At 40.9% G+C, this 12,556-nt stretch overlaps 1 protein-coding gene across 9 annotated transcripts in view; it reads left to right on the top strand.

Annotated features, from left to right (window-relative positions):
- col7a1 (collagen, type VII, alpha 1) overlaps window positions 1–12,556 on the top strand; it is a 135,888-nt gene that overhangs the window by 66,684 nt on the left and 56,648 nt on the right. For all 9 annotated transcript variants that reach the window (XM_028967217.1, XM_028967216.1, XM_028967215.1 and 6 more), the window contains 25 exons: window positions 1,989–2,039; window positions 2,153–2,188; window positions 2,263–2,307; window positions 2,397–2,432; window positions 2,545–2,580; window positions 2,670–2,705; window positions 2,775–2,810; window positions 5,115–5,147; window positions 5,253–5,324; window positions 5,442–5,501; window positions 6,443–6,478; window positions 6,578–6,658; window positions 7,171–7,206; window positions 7,279–7,323; window positions 7,397–7,468; window positions 7,559–7,603; window positions 7,761–7,796; window positions 7,864–7,902; window positions 8,086–8,166; window positions 8,257–8,292; window positions 8,550–8,585; window positions 9,935–10,015; window positions 10,120–10,155; window positions 10,264–10,335; window positions 10,504–10,548. In XM_028967217.1, the coding sequence (XP_028823050.1) occupies window positions 1,989–2,039; window positions 2,153–2,188; window positions 2,263–2,307; window positions 2,397–2,432; window positions 2,545–2,580; window positions 2,670–2,705; window positions 2,775–2,810; window positions 5,115–5,147; window positions 5,253–5,324; window positions 5,442–5,501; window positions 6,443–6,478; window positions 6,578–6,658; window positions 7,171–7,206; window positions 7,279–7,323; window positions 7,397–7,468; window positions 7,559–7,603; window positions 7,761–7,796; window positions 7,864–7,902; window positions 8,086–8,166; window positions 8,257–8,292; window positions 8,550–8,585; window positions 9,935–10,015; window positions 10,120–10,155; window positions 10,264–10,335; window positions 10,504–10,548 (1,218 nt within the window). The remainder of the gene's footprint in view (window positions 1–1,988; window positions 2,040–2,152; window positions 2,189–2,262; window positions 2,308–2,396; window positions 2,433–2,544; window positions 2,581–2,669; window positions 2,706–2,774; window positions 2,811–5,114; window positions 5,148–5,252; window positions 5,325–5,441; window positions 5,502–6,442; window positions 6,479–6,577; window positions 6,659–7,170; window positions 7,207–7,278; window positions 7,324–7,396; window positions 7,469–7,558; window positions 7,604–7,760; window positions 7,797–7,863; window positions 7,903–8,085; window positions 8,167–8,256; window positions 8,293–8,549; window positions 8,586–9,934; window positions 10,016–10,119; window positions 10,156–10,263; window positions 10,336–10,503; window positions 10,549–12,556) is intronic.

The raw sequence follows: 12,556 nt of genomic DNA, 5'->3' as shown, positions 1-12,556 counted from the left end.
ACCTCATGGTTCCCATTTGTTCTGACATGCATGAGCTGAAATGTCTTATATAGACAGCTGTGTGGCTTTCCTAATCAAGTCCGATCTCAAATGAAGGTGTACAACCATCTCAAGGATGATCAGAAGAAATATATGAGTGTCACAGCAAAGGGCCTGAACACCATGTGATATTTCAGTTTTTCTTTGTTAATAAATCTGCAAAAATGTCAACAATTGTGTTTTTTCTGTCAACATAGGGTGCTGTGTTTACATTAATGAGAAAAAACAAAAGAACTTAAATGATTTTAGAAAAAGGCTGCAATGTAACAAAGAGTGAAAGGGGGTATGAATTCTTTCTGTACCCACTGTATATAACACTAACCCCCTCCCTAAAAAAAGTTAAATAATTACTTATGTTACATCCTGGTCTAGGGGTAATAGGGACGTAAACAAAAAAGCAGAGGGGAAATAAAAAAATCAGCGAGCTACTGTCACGTGATTCCATTCCAGCAAAAATGAGGTGATACGATTTCCATAAAAAGGCAAGATGGCCGCCACCAGTTGCTCAGTCATTATTTGCCTTTGCCAGCAAATGACTTGGCTTACTCATCGTCTTCCTGAAAGTAAGACTGTTCCTGTTTTGTTCCTTTGTGTTCTCTCTGCCTCTTTGTGTTGCCATTGCCTTGTCTTGTTTGTTCTCATGAACATCAACATTTGTAGATGTTGCGGCTCTTGCCGGATTCATGTTCACAGATAAAAGTGGTGGAAATTCTCTCGCGGTTTTCATTTTCCCCTACACTGGCTCGCTCACTTGTTCCGTCTAATGACTGTGCAAACAACGGCCAAGATTTTTAATAATATTTATGTGCAAATAATACAAAAAGGATAGAATTATCCTAAAAAAATGACACAATGAACGCAAGACCAAGGGACTGGTCAGGACCCTGCATAAGCCTCTGCACCTCCAGATGTTGGCTGGAATTCTTGCTCAAAGGGAGTAGTAATGGTGGGAACTGGAAGTGCCTGATGGTGGGTGTGTGGCAGGTGACAGCAGTTAGACAAAAAGTGCTCTTCTGGGTTACAATCCCCCACACAACAGGAGGCGCACCTGCTCTCTTAAAAGGCACAGTCTCCAGTCCCAGCCAATAAGCCTCTAAAAGAAATGCACAGACAGAAAAACCCACATACAGATGTAAAACTTAGCAACACAGTAATTCAACTTGTTTTTTGGTAGCAAGAGTATTGAAAATGCATACTTAAGTACTTAATTACTTAATACTTAAGTAATTCAGTTTATGGTTCGTAATGTGTTGTTGTAATGTGTTGTTGTTCTAAAAGTAGTGATGTACATTAATTACTTTTGTTTGCTTTCAAGTACAGGTAAATTTACAGACTTTTACAGAAGTTACATAAATACAGACAAAAAAATTACAAGTACCTGGAAAAAAAACTAAAAAAAAAAAATACTAATGTGGTTACTTGTAATTCATTATGTGAACTCCTGGAATTCAAGTTCAAACATGTTAGATATGAATTAAAGCCTTCAAAATGTAAAACAAACAGTTCATTTGGATTTAGCTTTTTAAATATATGTAAAAAGAATGTTGCCATTTTAAAGTTTTTTGTCAGCTCCATAAGATTTTTACAAAAACCTAATTTAAACAGTTATAAAAAGGTTAACTGGGGCAATGGTGGCCTAGCAGGTAAGGAAGTGGACCCGAAATCGGAAGGTTGCCGGTTCAAAACCCAAGATGCCAAGTTGCCATTGAGGTGCCATTGAGCAAAGCACCGTCTTCACCTGCTCCCCGGATGCTTTTCATGGCTGCCCACTACTCACCAATGGTGATGGGTTAAAAGCAGAGGACACATTTTGCTGTGTTTCACAATGACAATCATTTCACTTTCACCCCTGCCTCCTGGTATTAGAGGACATGCTGCTTCAGTAAGTTAGCAGGACATGCTTGGTCCCAATTCTCAAGCTTATATATGTGTATGAATATGCTCTACAGGGGAACTCTGTAGAAGGAACCCCAGGCAGACCAGGAAATCCTGGAGATCGAGTGAGTGAAAATGATCAGAGATATGTAACATACAAGAAACAAAAAATTTAAACAAAGATGAATGTGAAACAATTTATCAGTATATATAACATGCTCACATGTCTTTGTTTCAGGGTCCGAGAGGTTCTCCTGGTGAAAGTGGCAGTAAGGTGAGGGACTAACACTGTCAACAGAAATATAATCCCATACTATACATTTCTGAGCTCTTGTCTGTTTCCCTCAGGGGGACAAAGGCCAACCTGGTGACAGTGGCCCTCGTGGAGACAGGGTGAGAGTGTGCCTGGAGAAGATGTGTCAGTGCTTGCTCCAGGGTGCATGTTTGAATGTGTTTGCTGTATGATGTGCATGTGTTTGCAGGGGCAGATGGGACCTGCTGGAGCAGCAGGGGAGAAGGTGAGTGTATTTTATGGATGCCTTTTTGCAAACTATTGTTTATTAAAGTAACTCTTATCCACATATGCTGTTATGCTGTACCTTCAAGTGTCTTCTGCTCTCTTCATATAAGGGGGAAGCAGGTAAACCAGGGACCCCAGGACTCAGAGTAAGTGAAGATAGGACACACAGATATATTGTTGTTGTATGTGTTGTTGTATGTGGTTATTAGTTATTATGGTGTTTGTGTATTTGCAGGGCTTGCCTGGACCCACTGGAACTCATGGAAAGAAGGTATGACTTTTCTAAAATAAAATAAGCTTGTTATTTTTACACTAATTTCTTCTGTCTGTCCATGACTAGGGTGAACGAGGACCTCCAGGAGAGCAAACTAGTTCTGTGAGTTTTTTCACACAGTTCTTACAGTCACATGACTATTCAGTATTGCATCATAATAAATCCTAGTTTACTCACTAACTATCCAACTCACTGTACATTGACCTATATGCTGTATCCTGTATTCTGAGCTGGGTCACTGCTTCTGGAGCTTGTAGAATGGGTGCATAGTGGGTGCTCAGTCAGAGTGGGGTGCTAGGTGCATTTGCAAAATAGAAAATGAATATTTAAAATGTAAATAATGGCAGCAAAGCTTCACCTGAAGCAATTAGAATCCTAACTAATTAACTTATACATTATCATACGTATTATATTATAGTTACAGATGCTTTAAACGTTTTGATATTTTGTTTTTCATGCTTTACTATGGTTTTTGCATTTTTGAGATTAATTCAACATTCCACTTTGTCTCATTCCCCGTCATTATTGAGCATTTTAGATTGTGCTGCCCGGATCCTCTGTGCGTGCTGTTTTGAGTATTGTATGTGGTACTCCTTACTTTATTTACTGATCTGACTGAGACAAGTGATGACATTGCTGAAGAGAACAATATCAGTGTAGCACTCAGGAATATTTGATCATAAAGGTTATTAATCTATTCACAAAGTTGGGTTGGGAGCTGGGTCTATACTACGCAAGCTATTGTGCCGGAGTTAAATGGTTACACTAGATTTATAAGTATATTTCTTCTTTCTTGTGTCTTTTAGTTTATTTCCTAATTATTTTTCCTTTTATTTTGTATACCTAAAGCGGATGTATACCTAGCGGATGTATACCTGCACGGTAGGGGGCGAGAACGAGTCTTCGAACTGTGAAATTACTAGAGCTATAATACTCGAATCCTTTTTAGGATTCGGCTCCCTCTGAGTCACTCACTAAACTGATCCGGGTGTGTGAGTCACTTGAGTCACTTGAGTGGAGCGCTAACCCGCTCTCTGATCCGGGTGCGTGAGCAGTACGCACCCGGATCAGAGAGCGGGTTAGCGCTCCTGGCGGTTAACTTCCTCTACAACCGGACTCATGTAAGCCAATATATATGGAGTTTACCATTTAGACATGGTGTAGTTAGGACTCGAAGGATTCGGTTCAATGGAGATCTCAGATTCGTGACTCATGAGTCATTTAAAGGATTTAAAGTCATGAATCGCACAGCTCTAGAAATTACCACATCACGTGTCGTGGAAACATGGATGCAGCTATGAAGCCGCCGGGTTTGCTTCAGGGAAAATTTATTTTTAAGATTAATCTAGATGAATTTAGATTGCTATAGATTAATCTAGATTAATTCCAAAACTACAGTGAGATTAATCCAGATTAAGATTTTATCTATGCCCACCTCTAAATTATACCCATTAAACAGATTATAATAAATAAGGGTAATCAAGGAATCACAAAACAAAATAAACACATAATCCTGGATAGAAAGACACAGGCCGGAATGCTGGGAAATTACCTGGAAAGTCACAACTGGGTGCAATCATTCACGGCGTAGGAAATTGTGCTGGACTGGTGTGGTCAAATTTTCTGCTTGGGTGTGACTGGGTCCAACTACTGGTTTTGAAGCGCACAGGGCCGAGATGATTAGATGATTTTACGCTGTCCTAAGTGACACTTGACGACATGGCTTGTTCAGAAACTCAAACTCAAAAGTGTTTTTAAACAGCATTGTGGACTAATCGTTTATTACTCCCGTTTTCTTGCAATGTAATACAGTTTTTACTGGATTAACTTTAAAATCATGTCATGAACCTGGCAATTATTGGCCCTGATGGCTTGCCATATGCAGTGCTGCACTGAACACGTTCGGTTTGTGAAAAACGTTTACTGCACTCAGCTGACGGAAATCCGCCCTTTACATGTTCCTGTCTCAAATTATGTGTTTGTGATAGCACAATGGGACCAAAATTACAAACCTCATTTAAATGTCCTCTCCACCCATGCAAAATCCTTTACATGAAACTCCTTTTTTGTGTGTTGCACATTTTGTGTTTGTGGCAGTTGAATAAATACGTAAACAGTTGACACATTTCTGTTTCTTTCTCTTTTACTTCCATATACCCACAAATACATTACAGCAAAAGCCCTAAACATAGAACAGACATAACACACAGCAACCTTGCACAACACACCCACGACACTCCAGTGTGCAGTAAACAGGAGAAATGAAGAATATGCTGCGGATGAAATTACGAATGTTTGCTTGTACTGAACATGCCTTGTGACTGGTTCAAATTAAAGCCATTTTCAGGCTTTGTCATATTCTGTGTCATCTTCTCATATATTCTGATGGTTTTCTTTTCATATCAGGGCTCAAATGTGCCTGGGACAAAGGGAGATCAGGTACGTCTCTGTAAACCAGAATTAGGTGGAAGCATTTTTTTATATGTATATTTGTGTATTTGAGTGTGTGTGTTGGTCTGGATTTGTGTATGCCTATCTTTTCAGGGCGAGAGAGGTTTTACTGGGCCTGAGGGTCCCAAAGGTTTGAAGGGGGAACCTGCCCAGAAGGGTGAAAAAGTATGCAAGCCATAAACTGAATCATGGCTGGTGCACTCGATCATTCATGCATAATTTCTAGCATAAACTGGGTTTCGTAAACTCTAATTCTAATTCTTATTCTTTGCTCTTTTACAGGGTGAGCCAGCTATAGGAGTTCTTGGCCCAGTAGGACCCAAAGGAGAGCAGGGAGGTCGGGTCAGTAGAATCAGTGTTCAAAGGAAAGGGGGGAGGGTCATTGGAACAAATAAAAAAACAAGGCAAAAGCGCACAATTGGTTGTCTAAACACATGTTAGGCAGCCAATGAGCAAACATTTTAGATCTCTACATGTGATGGTGAGGTTTACTTTTTGGATATCATTATACATAAAAGATAATTGATTGTTTGATGTACAATAGAACATTACAGAAAAGTTTTCTTAGGTCTAGCTCTCATACACCCTACTTCCACCCTCCTGTCACAATATCACACCTACAGTGTAGTACAGCAGGCCGTGTGTCATATGACATGTGTTGGTTGAAGTGGTGTGATGAACAGAGTCGTGAGTTGAAGACATGTTAAAGAAGCATGTTGTATAGTTGTGTTAATAAGCAGCCCTCTCCAGTTTCGCCAGTAATAGCAGCTGAGCCAATCTTGTAAAGATGCCTTTGTTACAAATCAACTGGTGGTAGTAGCCTAGTGGGTAACACACTCGCCTATGAAGCAGAAGACCCAGGTTCAAATCCCACCTTCTAAAATTGTGTCACTGCAAGACACTTAACCCTAAGTTGCTCCAGGGGTGGACTGTCCCTGTAACTATGGATTGTAAGTCACTCTGGATAAGGGCGTCTGATGAATGCTGTAAATGTAAACCGGTAACCATGTTGATTCTATTGTGATCTGAGAGTTTTTTGTTTTATATTTTTTCCTGATGAGGATGTTACAATATTCACTTTAATGTGACTAAATTAGTGTGACCACTTGAGACCTGGAATTTTTTTTTTTAATATTCTGGGTTTTTAGCTGCCTAAATATTTGTCACATCTACACACCTATTCACTTCCATTCACGCTAGGGGATCAGTTTTCTGTTGCTGCTGAGAGCACATTCACATTTTGTGCAATTAAGCATCAATCATTCTATTATCTTTGTTCATAGGGCCCCCCTGGCTTGAGGGGAAGTTCAGGCACCAAGGTGAGCTCTTTCTCTGTGCATCACTGTTCTGTGTATTGTTTCTGTACATTACACCCTGTCCTGACTTTATGTTGATGTGTTTTTCTCCATCTGATGCAGGGGGATCAGGGTGAAGCAGGTGAACGAGGGGAGGATGGGAGAGCAGGCTCACCAGGACCCAAAGGCCCACGTGGGGCAGAGGTGACAGCCCGCTAACACTGATTTCAGCAGCAGAACCGTTACATCTGTGTGTGTGCTTGTATGTGTGTGTGTGAGCATATATAAAGAAAACATTGCATGATGTGTTAAATATATATTTAGAAATTGAAGGGTAGCATTGAAATTATTTCAGGTGTGTCATAATGTCGCTCTTGTTAGCCATCAACACGCTTTGACAAGGATTAGTATAAGTTATTTCATTTTTTGTTTTTTGGTATAAACCTAGTCCCAAATTGTCACTAGAGTTTTGGTTGGGGCTTTGGTAATGCTGTTCCAAAAGTGTAATGTTATATATTCCACAACTTTGATGTTTGTTTGGGATCATTATCCCATTGGAACAACTTACCAAGATTCTTGATGCTGCAGAATTTGGAGGGGGTCCTAATTTATTTTGTGCCTACTTTGTGCCCTCTTCAGTAACAGTGATGATATTTAATATCACAAATGTGCTGTCCTGCCTATGTCTCTAACCCAAGAGTTCTTTCCACATACAGGGAGAAAAAGGAGACAAAGGAGATGAGGGAACCCCAGTAAGATACTTAATGTTATTTTTGTATGTGTGTGTGTATGTCTGAAACTTCATTTGTATTTTTCTTTTGCAGGGAATGACAGGGCTACCAGGCAAACCTGGAGAAAGGGGTCTGAAGGTGAGTGGGACTACAGGAACCATTAGCACTGTCAGACTGGTCTATAGATTAAACGTTCATCTTTACATTTAAGGGCTTAGCAGGACAGCTGGGACAGCCTGGAGAGAAAGGAGACATGGGGGATCCTGGAGAGAATGGACAGAATGTGAGATACTCAAAGATCTAGTGTTTCAGAGGCATATAACAGTATATTTAGCTGTTGCGATACAAGGCGTACTTGTGTATTGACATTCAGGGGGGGGCAGGACCCATAGGACCACGAGGACCAAAAGGTGAACAGGTGAAGTCGCTGCTCTTTATCCTAATTAAAGATCAAGTTAGTGCAACACATACTACTGTATCTAACACCACCCAGTGTACACCACCTAATGCTCACAAGAACTCAAAGATAGTTCCAAATTTCAACTAAATTCTGAAAATCTGCTTTTTCTGTGTAGGGACCCCCGGGGCTTCCTGGACTCCCAGGACCCATGGTGAGTTACCATCGAGCACAAGCTCCCATCTTTCTTTATTTCTAACCTATTACATTCTTAATTCTAGGACAGGGAGAAAGAGCTAAGAGGAGAAAGAGGAGAGAAGGTAACAAAACAAACACAACAAAAACCAAAATGCACGCCCACCACAGACACACATAACGAGATACAGGCATGCATTGCAACACACACACCTCATCTACTCACACACAGATACACTCCATCAGAAACTCTCACTCATAGACACACCTCACCTATTGTTATATGGTACAAAAAACTTTGCCTGTAGGGGGATTCAGGAGATCCAGGTGAACATGGAGCCAAAGGACAGAAAGGAGAAGCAGGAGGGCAAGGGCCGTCAGGCCAGCCAGTGAGTTCCTGTTTTTGTATAGTTAGTGTATAGTTAGTATTTGTGGAATTGTGTATAAGATATAATAATTTTTATTTTTTGTGTGTGTAGGGGCATGAAGGACAGCGGGGACCTGTAGGATCAAGTGTGAGTAAATGTTATTTTGCAAGAGCTAATATCTGTACCAATGTCTCTAATTATATTTGCGTACAATAGACAAGCCATTGTAATCATGTGTTTTAAATAACATTTCTGCATTGTTGATACCTTTACTCTGATTTACTTATTTACTCTTTCTCTTTCTTTCACAAACATATTTCATTAAATGTTCACACACTGTTTCATAAACTAAAAAGACTGAAAGGAGTTATTTTTTATTCAGTATCTGGATTTTTGCCTCTTAGGGAGACAAAGGAGAGAGAGGCAGTCCTGGAGAGAAGGTATGCTGTCCAAATGTGATCTGATCATTATAGATTTTGAACTTAAAAATATCAACATTACATTCAATTAGTAAATAAATTAATAACAAACAATAAACGCGTGTCATGGCTGCCCACTGCCCACAAAGGGTGATGGGTTAAAAGCAGAGGACACATTTCGTTGTGTGCACCATGTGCTGTACCTGCTGTGCTTCACAATGACAATAACTTCACTTTAACTTTTCAATTTCACACTCTACTCATCGGATGTCTTTCATGCTCACTAAGGGTGATGGGCTAAAAGCAGAGGACACATTTCACCATGTGCTGTGCCTCGTGTGGTGGTGATTTAATCCCAAAAATTGATTAATGAAATCCACATAACCTCTGACAAACTCTTGTCAGGAGAATTTATTATTTTATGCAGGAAATTGGGTTTATGGACTATAGGTGTGAACCTTCAGCAGTGAAAAAAAATTTGAAGAAAAAAGGTCGCAATTCAGTCTACACACACAATGCCAGAAAAAAGCGTGGCGTCAGGAGACTGAACGCTGACCTTTTTTTTGTTAATTGGAGCAAATCTAAATCTGCTTTCTGTCACAACCATGCGGGCATGACGAGGCAGGTGAACGGAGAAGAGGACGGAGAGGTGACAAGGAAGGAAGGACGCAACTGCTGACATCATGAAAGTGGGGTTTAATAGGTGAAGCACAGGACAGGGGAGACATCCGAGACACTGGTGAACATGGAACATAACTTCAAAGACCTGACAGCGAACAGAAACAAACAGGGCAGCTTTATACATTGGTGAAAACGATTAGGGAATATTTCACGACATCCGTGAAACTCCGGTCCGGAACCCCTTTCAGACCGGATCATGACAGTACCCCCCTCTTAGGGCACGACCCTGACGGGCCAGACGAAACAGTCCATATACAGAGTCTGAGTGGATCGAGTGGACGATAAGAGGAATCGAGTGGAATCGATTCGAAAAAGAGAGAAAAGATGTGATGAATAGCTGAGAGGAATGATAAATGAATGAATGAGTGGTCCAGTATTCATGATGGACGAGCGGAGGATGTCCTGCACAGATGTTGTTCTGATAAGATTATGTTCTGTTGTATATCTCAGGACATTCAGAAACTGATAAGATTATCATTCCTGAATGTGTTTTGAAGGGGCAGACCGAACACTAGCCTGCTTTGATTCTGTTGGTCATCACCAAGCAATGTCATTATGATATCATGTAGAATCGCCTGTGTCTGCCTCATGATGCATCGATTATAAGATTCATTTCAACACCCCTAATAATCAGCATTATTAATAAAATCCATCCATAGTGACAGTTCACACTTCATCTTTGTGTTCAGGGAGACAGAGGATTGTCTGGACTGGATGGACGATCTGGCCAAGATGGAAAAGCTGGAGTAACAGGACCCACTGGATTACGGGTCAGTGATCCCAACATGAATGGACAGAATGCATACATGCACACTCACACTTCATTTTCATATTCCTATGTTTCTATGAATAATCGTGATTCCTCTGTTATCAGGGGGACCCTGGAAAGCAGGGGGATCCTGGTAGAGATGTGCGTATCGTGTTCTTATGGTCCTCTCACTCCATGAAAGTGTTGGATTCTGTTTTATCCTGGAGTGAGGAGTTGTGCCACATTTTCAATTGTCTCTATCTGTCTAAGGGTCTACCTGGTTTGAGAGGAGATCAGGGGCCTCCAGGACCAATTGGTCCATCTGGAAACCCAGGAATACCTGTGAGACTACCATACTTACGTCATTGTGAGGGCTTAGTGTAATAACTGTAACAGCTGTATTATAAATGTTAGAATTTTTTTTTCAGATATTACAGGATGAGTGTATAGGATTAGGATCATGTTACATCAAAATAAACACACACCTACTCACAATGTCTTCTCTGCCAGGGTAAAGCTGGAGAGGATGGAAAACCTGGACCTCCTGGCAAAATGGTGAGTTTAAACCTTCATGTAACACATACACAAAGTACTGAGTAACACACTTATCAACAGAGTCAAGAAAAATGTCTGGTTACATTCCATGCTCGCAGGCAAGACTTGGAACAAATAAGGAACACTAAAATGTTCATGAAACTTTGCAATGTTTCAACATTACAAGATGTTTTCTGTCTTCTGTCAGGAGTTCAAATTACATAATCGGTGTTGTTTATTTTCGACTCAACGACATATGGACCTGTATATTTAGCCTGAAACGCTGAGCCTATTACAGGTAATAAAACCAAAACCTGATCCCCTTGCTGAAATGACCTTGGCAAGGCTTTGCTATCGTTGCAGTTTTTCATTTTACCCTGTGCTGCAGACACAGCGCTATGGACAAACAAATTGTGAGTTTGAGCAGAAGCCGCAGATTCCCAATGCTCATTACGTACTTTCCCCAAAATGAGTGTCCAAAGATAAGATCATTGGGACTTAACCAGAGTGACAGAAGCAACAGAAGACCTTCCAGCCACTCTTTGTCAGTTTTTGAACAATACACTTGGAATATGGATATGACTGTTTGGTAGTTCAGTGCTTCTTGACTCTCTGAATGATAGGCACTGGAGGTCACATGCTTAATTTAGAGGTCTGCAAGAACAGTGCTTTAACAATTGTTTTATTTTTCAGCAAATGAAGCGGAATAGCTTCAGGGAGTGGTTAGCAACACATGACAGTAAGCAAAAATATATTGCCAGACTTGGGATAGGCTGTAGTGGAGCTGGTGAAATAACCTTATTTGGCTTTCTTGCCACCTGGCTGGAATGGCATGCATGACAATGAGTGTCAACATCTGATTGGGGACCAGGCCACAAGAAATAATGCCAGATGCGATCATACAATCTTAACCCCCAAATGACCTGCAAAGTCGTGATCATGTCCCAAAGTCAAAACATGCAGCTGAACCACCAACTGGTAAACTGTTTTCCAGCCCAAATTGTTGCTGTGTGGTGGAGATTTCTGCATGAGTACTACCTTCCCAATATGCTACAGACCAACTAGAAATGCTATTTTTAGCCTCAGCAGTAGAACAGCGTTTTGCTAATTTCTGATCTTGGTTCTGCTCATGCAACTTCCGCTTTGGTAACAGAGAGAGCGTGAGAGTGTTTTTAGTGCTATGAAAGTGTGATGAGCATCTTGCAGACATCTTCACAGATATCTTTAACAATATCTGAACCCGCTTCAGTTTGCCTACAGGCCGAATCGTTCCACAGACGAGGCAATCTCGAAAAAAAGGCATGCCAGAATGCTGTTTATTGACTTCAACTCAGCATTCAATACTGTCATCCTTCAGAAGCTGGTATGGAAGGTGAACCTGCTAGGAATAGGCTCTCCACACTGCATTGGACTTCCTAACAGACAGACCTCAGTCTGTGTCTATAGGAAATAACACCTCCAAGGTCCTCAGACTGACTAGGCTTATCACCAACAACAATGAGTCTGCTCACAGAGAGGAGATAAAACATCTGGTGGCCTGGTGTCAGAGTAGCAGTGTCAGCAAGACCAAAACGATGGTTGTCAACCCACTGCACATCGATGACTGCTAGTCAAAGTCAAAGTCAAAGTCAGCTTTATTGTCAATTCTGCCACATGTACAGGACGTGCAGAGAATTGAAATTACGTTACTCTCAGACCCATACAAGTAACATTAAATACAAAACAGTAACATTGAATACAAAGGTATAAATACAATTTTAAAAAACACAATATACAATTTTAAAAACACCATATACAAATAAGGGCACATGGTGGAGAGTGCAAAACCATGTAGTGCAACAGAGGTAAGTTTAAAGTGACAAAGTGACAAGTGAGGTAGTTGGCAGGCCAAAGCTGCACAGAGTGACTGGTGCATGGTCAGTTTGTGTGTGTTAGGGTTCAGAAGGTTTGTGGAGCAGAAGAGGGGAGTGAGGGGAGTGGGGGCAGAGCCGGGAGGGAGTTGAGTTTCCTGACAGCCTGATGGGTGAAG

The sequence above is a fragment of the Denticeps clupeoides genome, unplaced genomic scaffold, assembly GCF_900700375.1.
Source record: "Denticeps clupeoides unplaced genomic scaffold, fDenClu1.1, whole genome shotgun sequence".
In the NCBI taxonomy this organism is placed as follows: domain Eukaryota; kingdom Metazoa; phylum Chordata; class Actinopteri; order Clupeiformes; family Denticipitidae; genus Denticeps; species Denticeps clupeoides.
The sequence above is the reverse complement of the archived record's forward strand: the minus strand, read 5'-3'. Positions and strand labels throughout refer to the sequence as shown.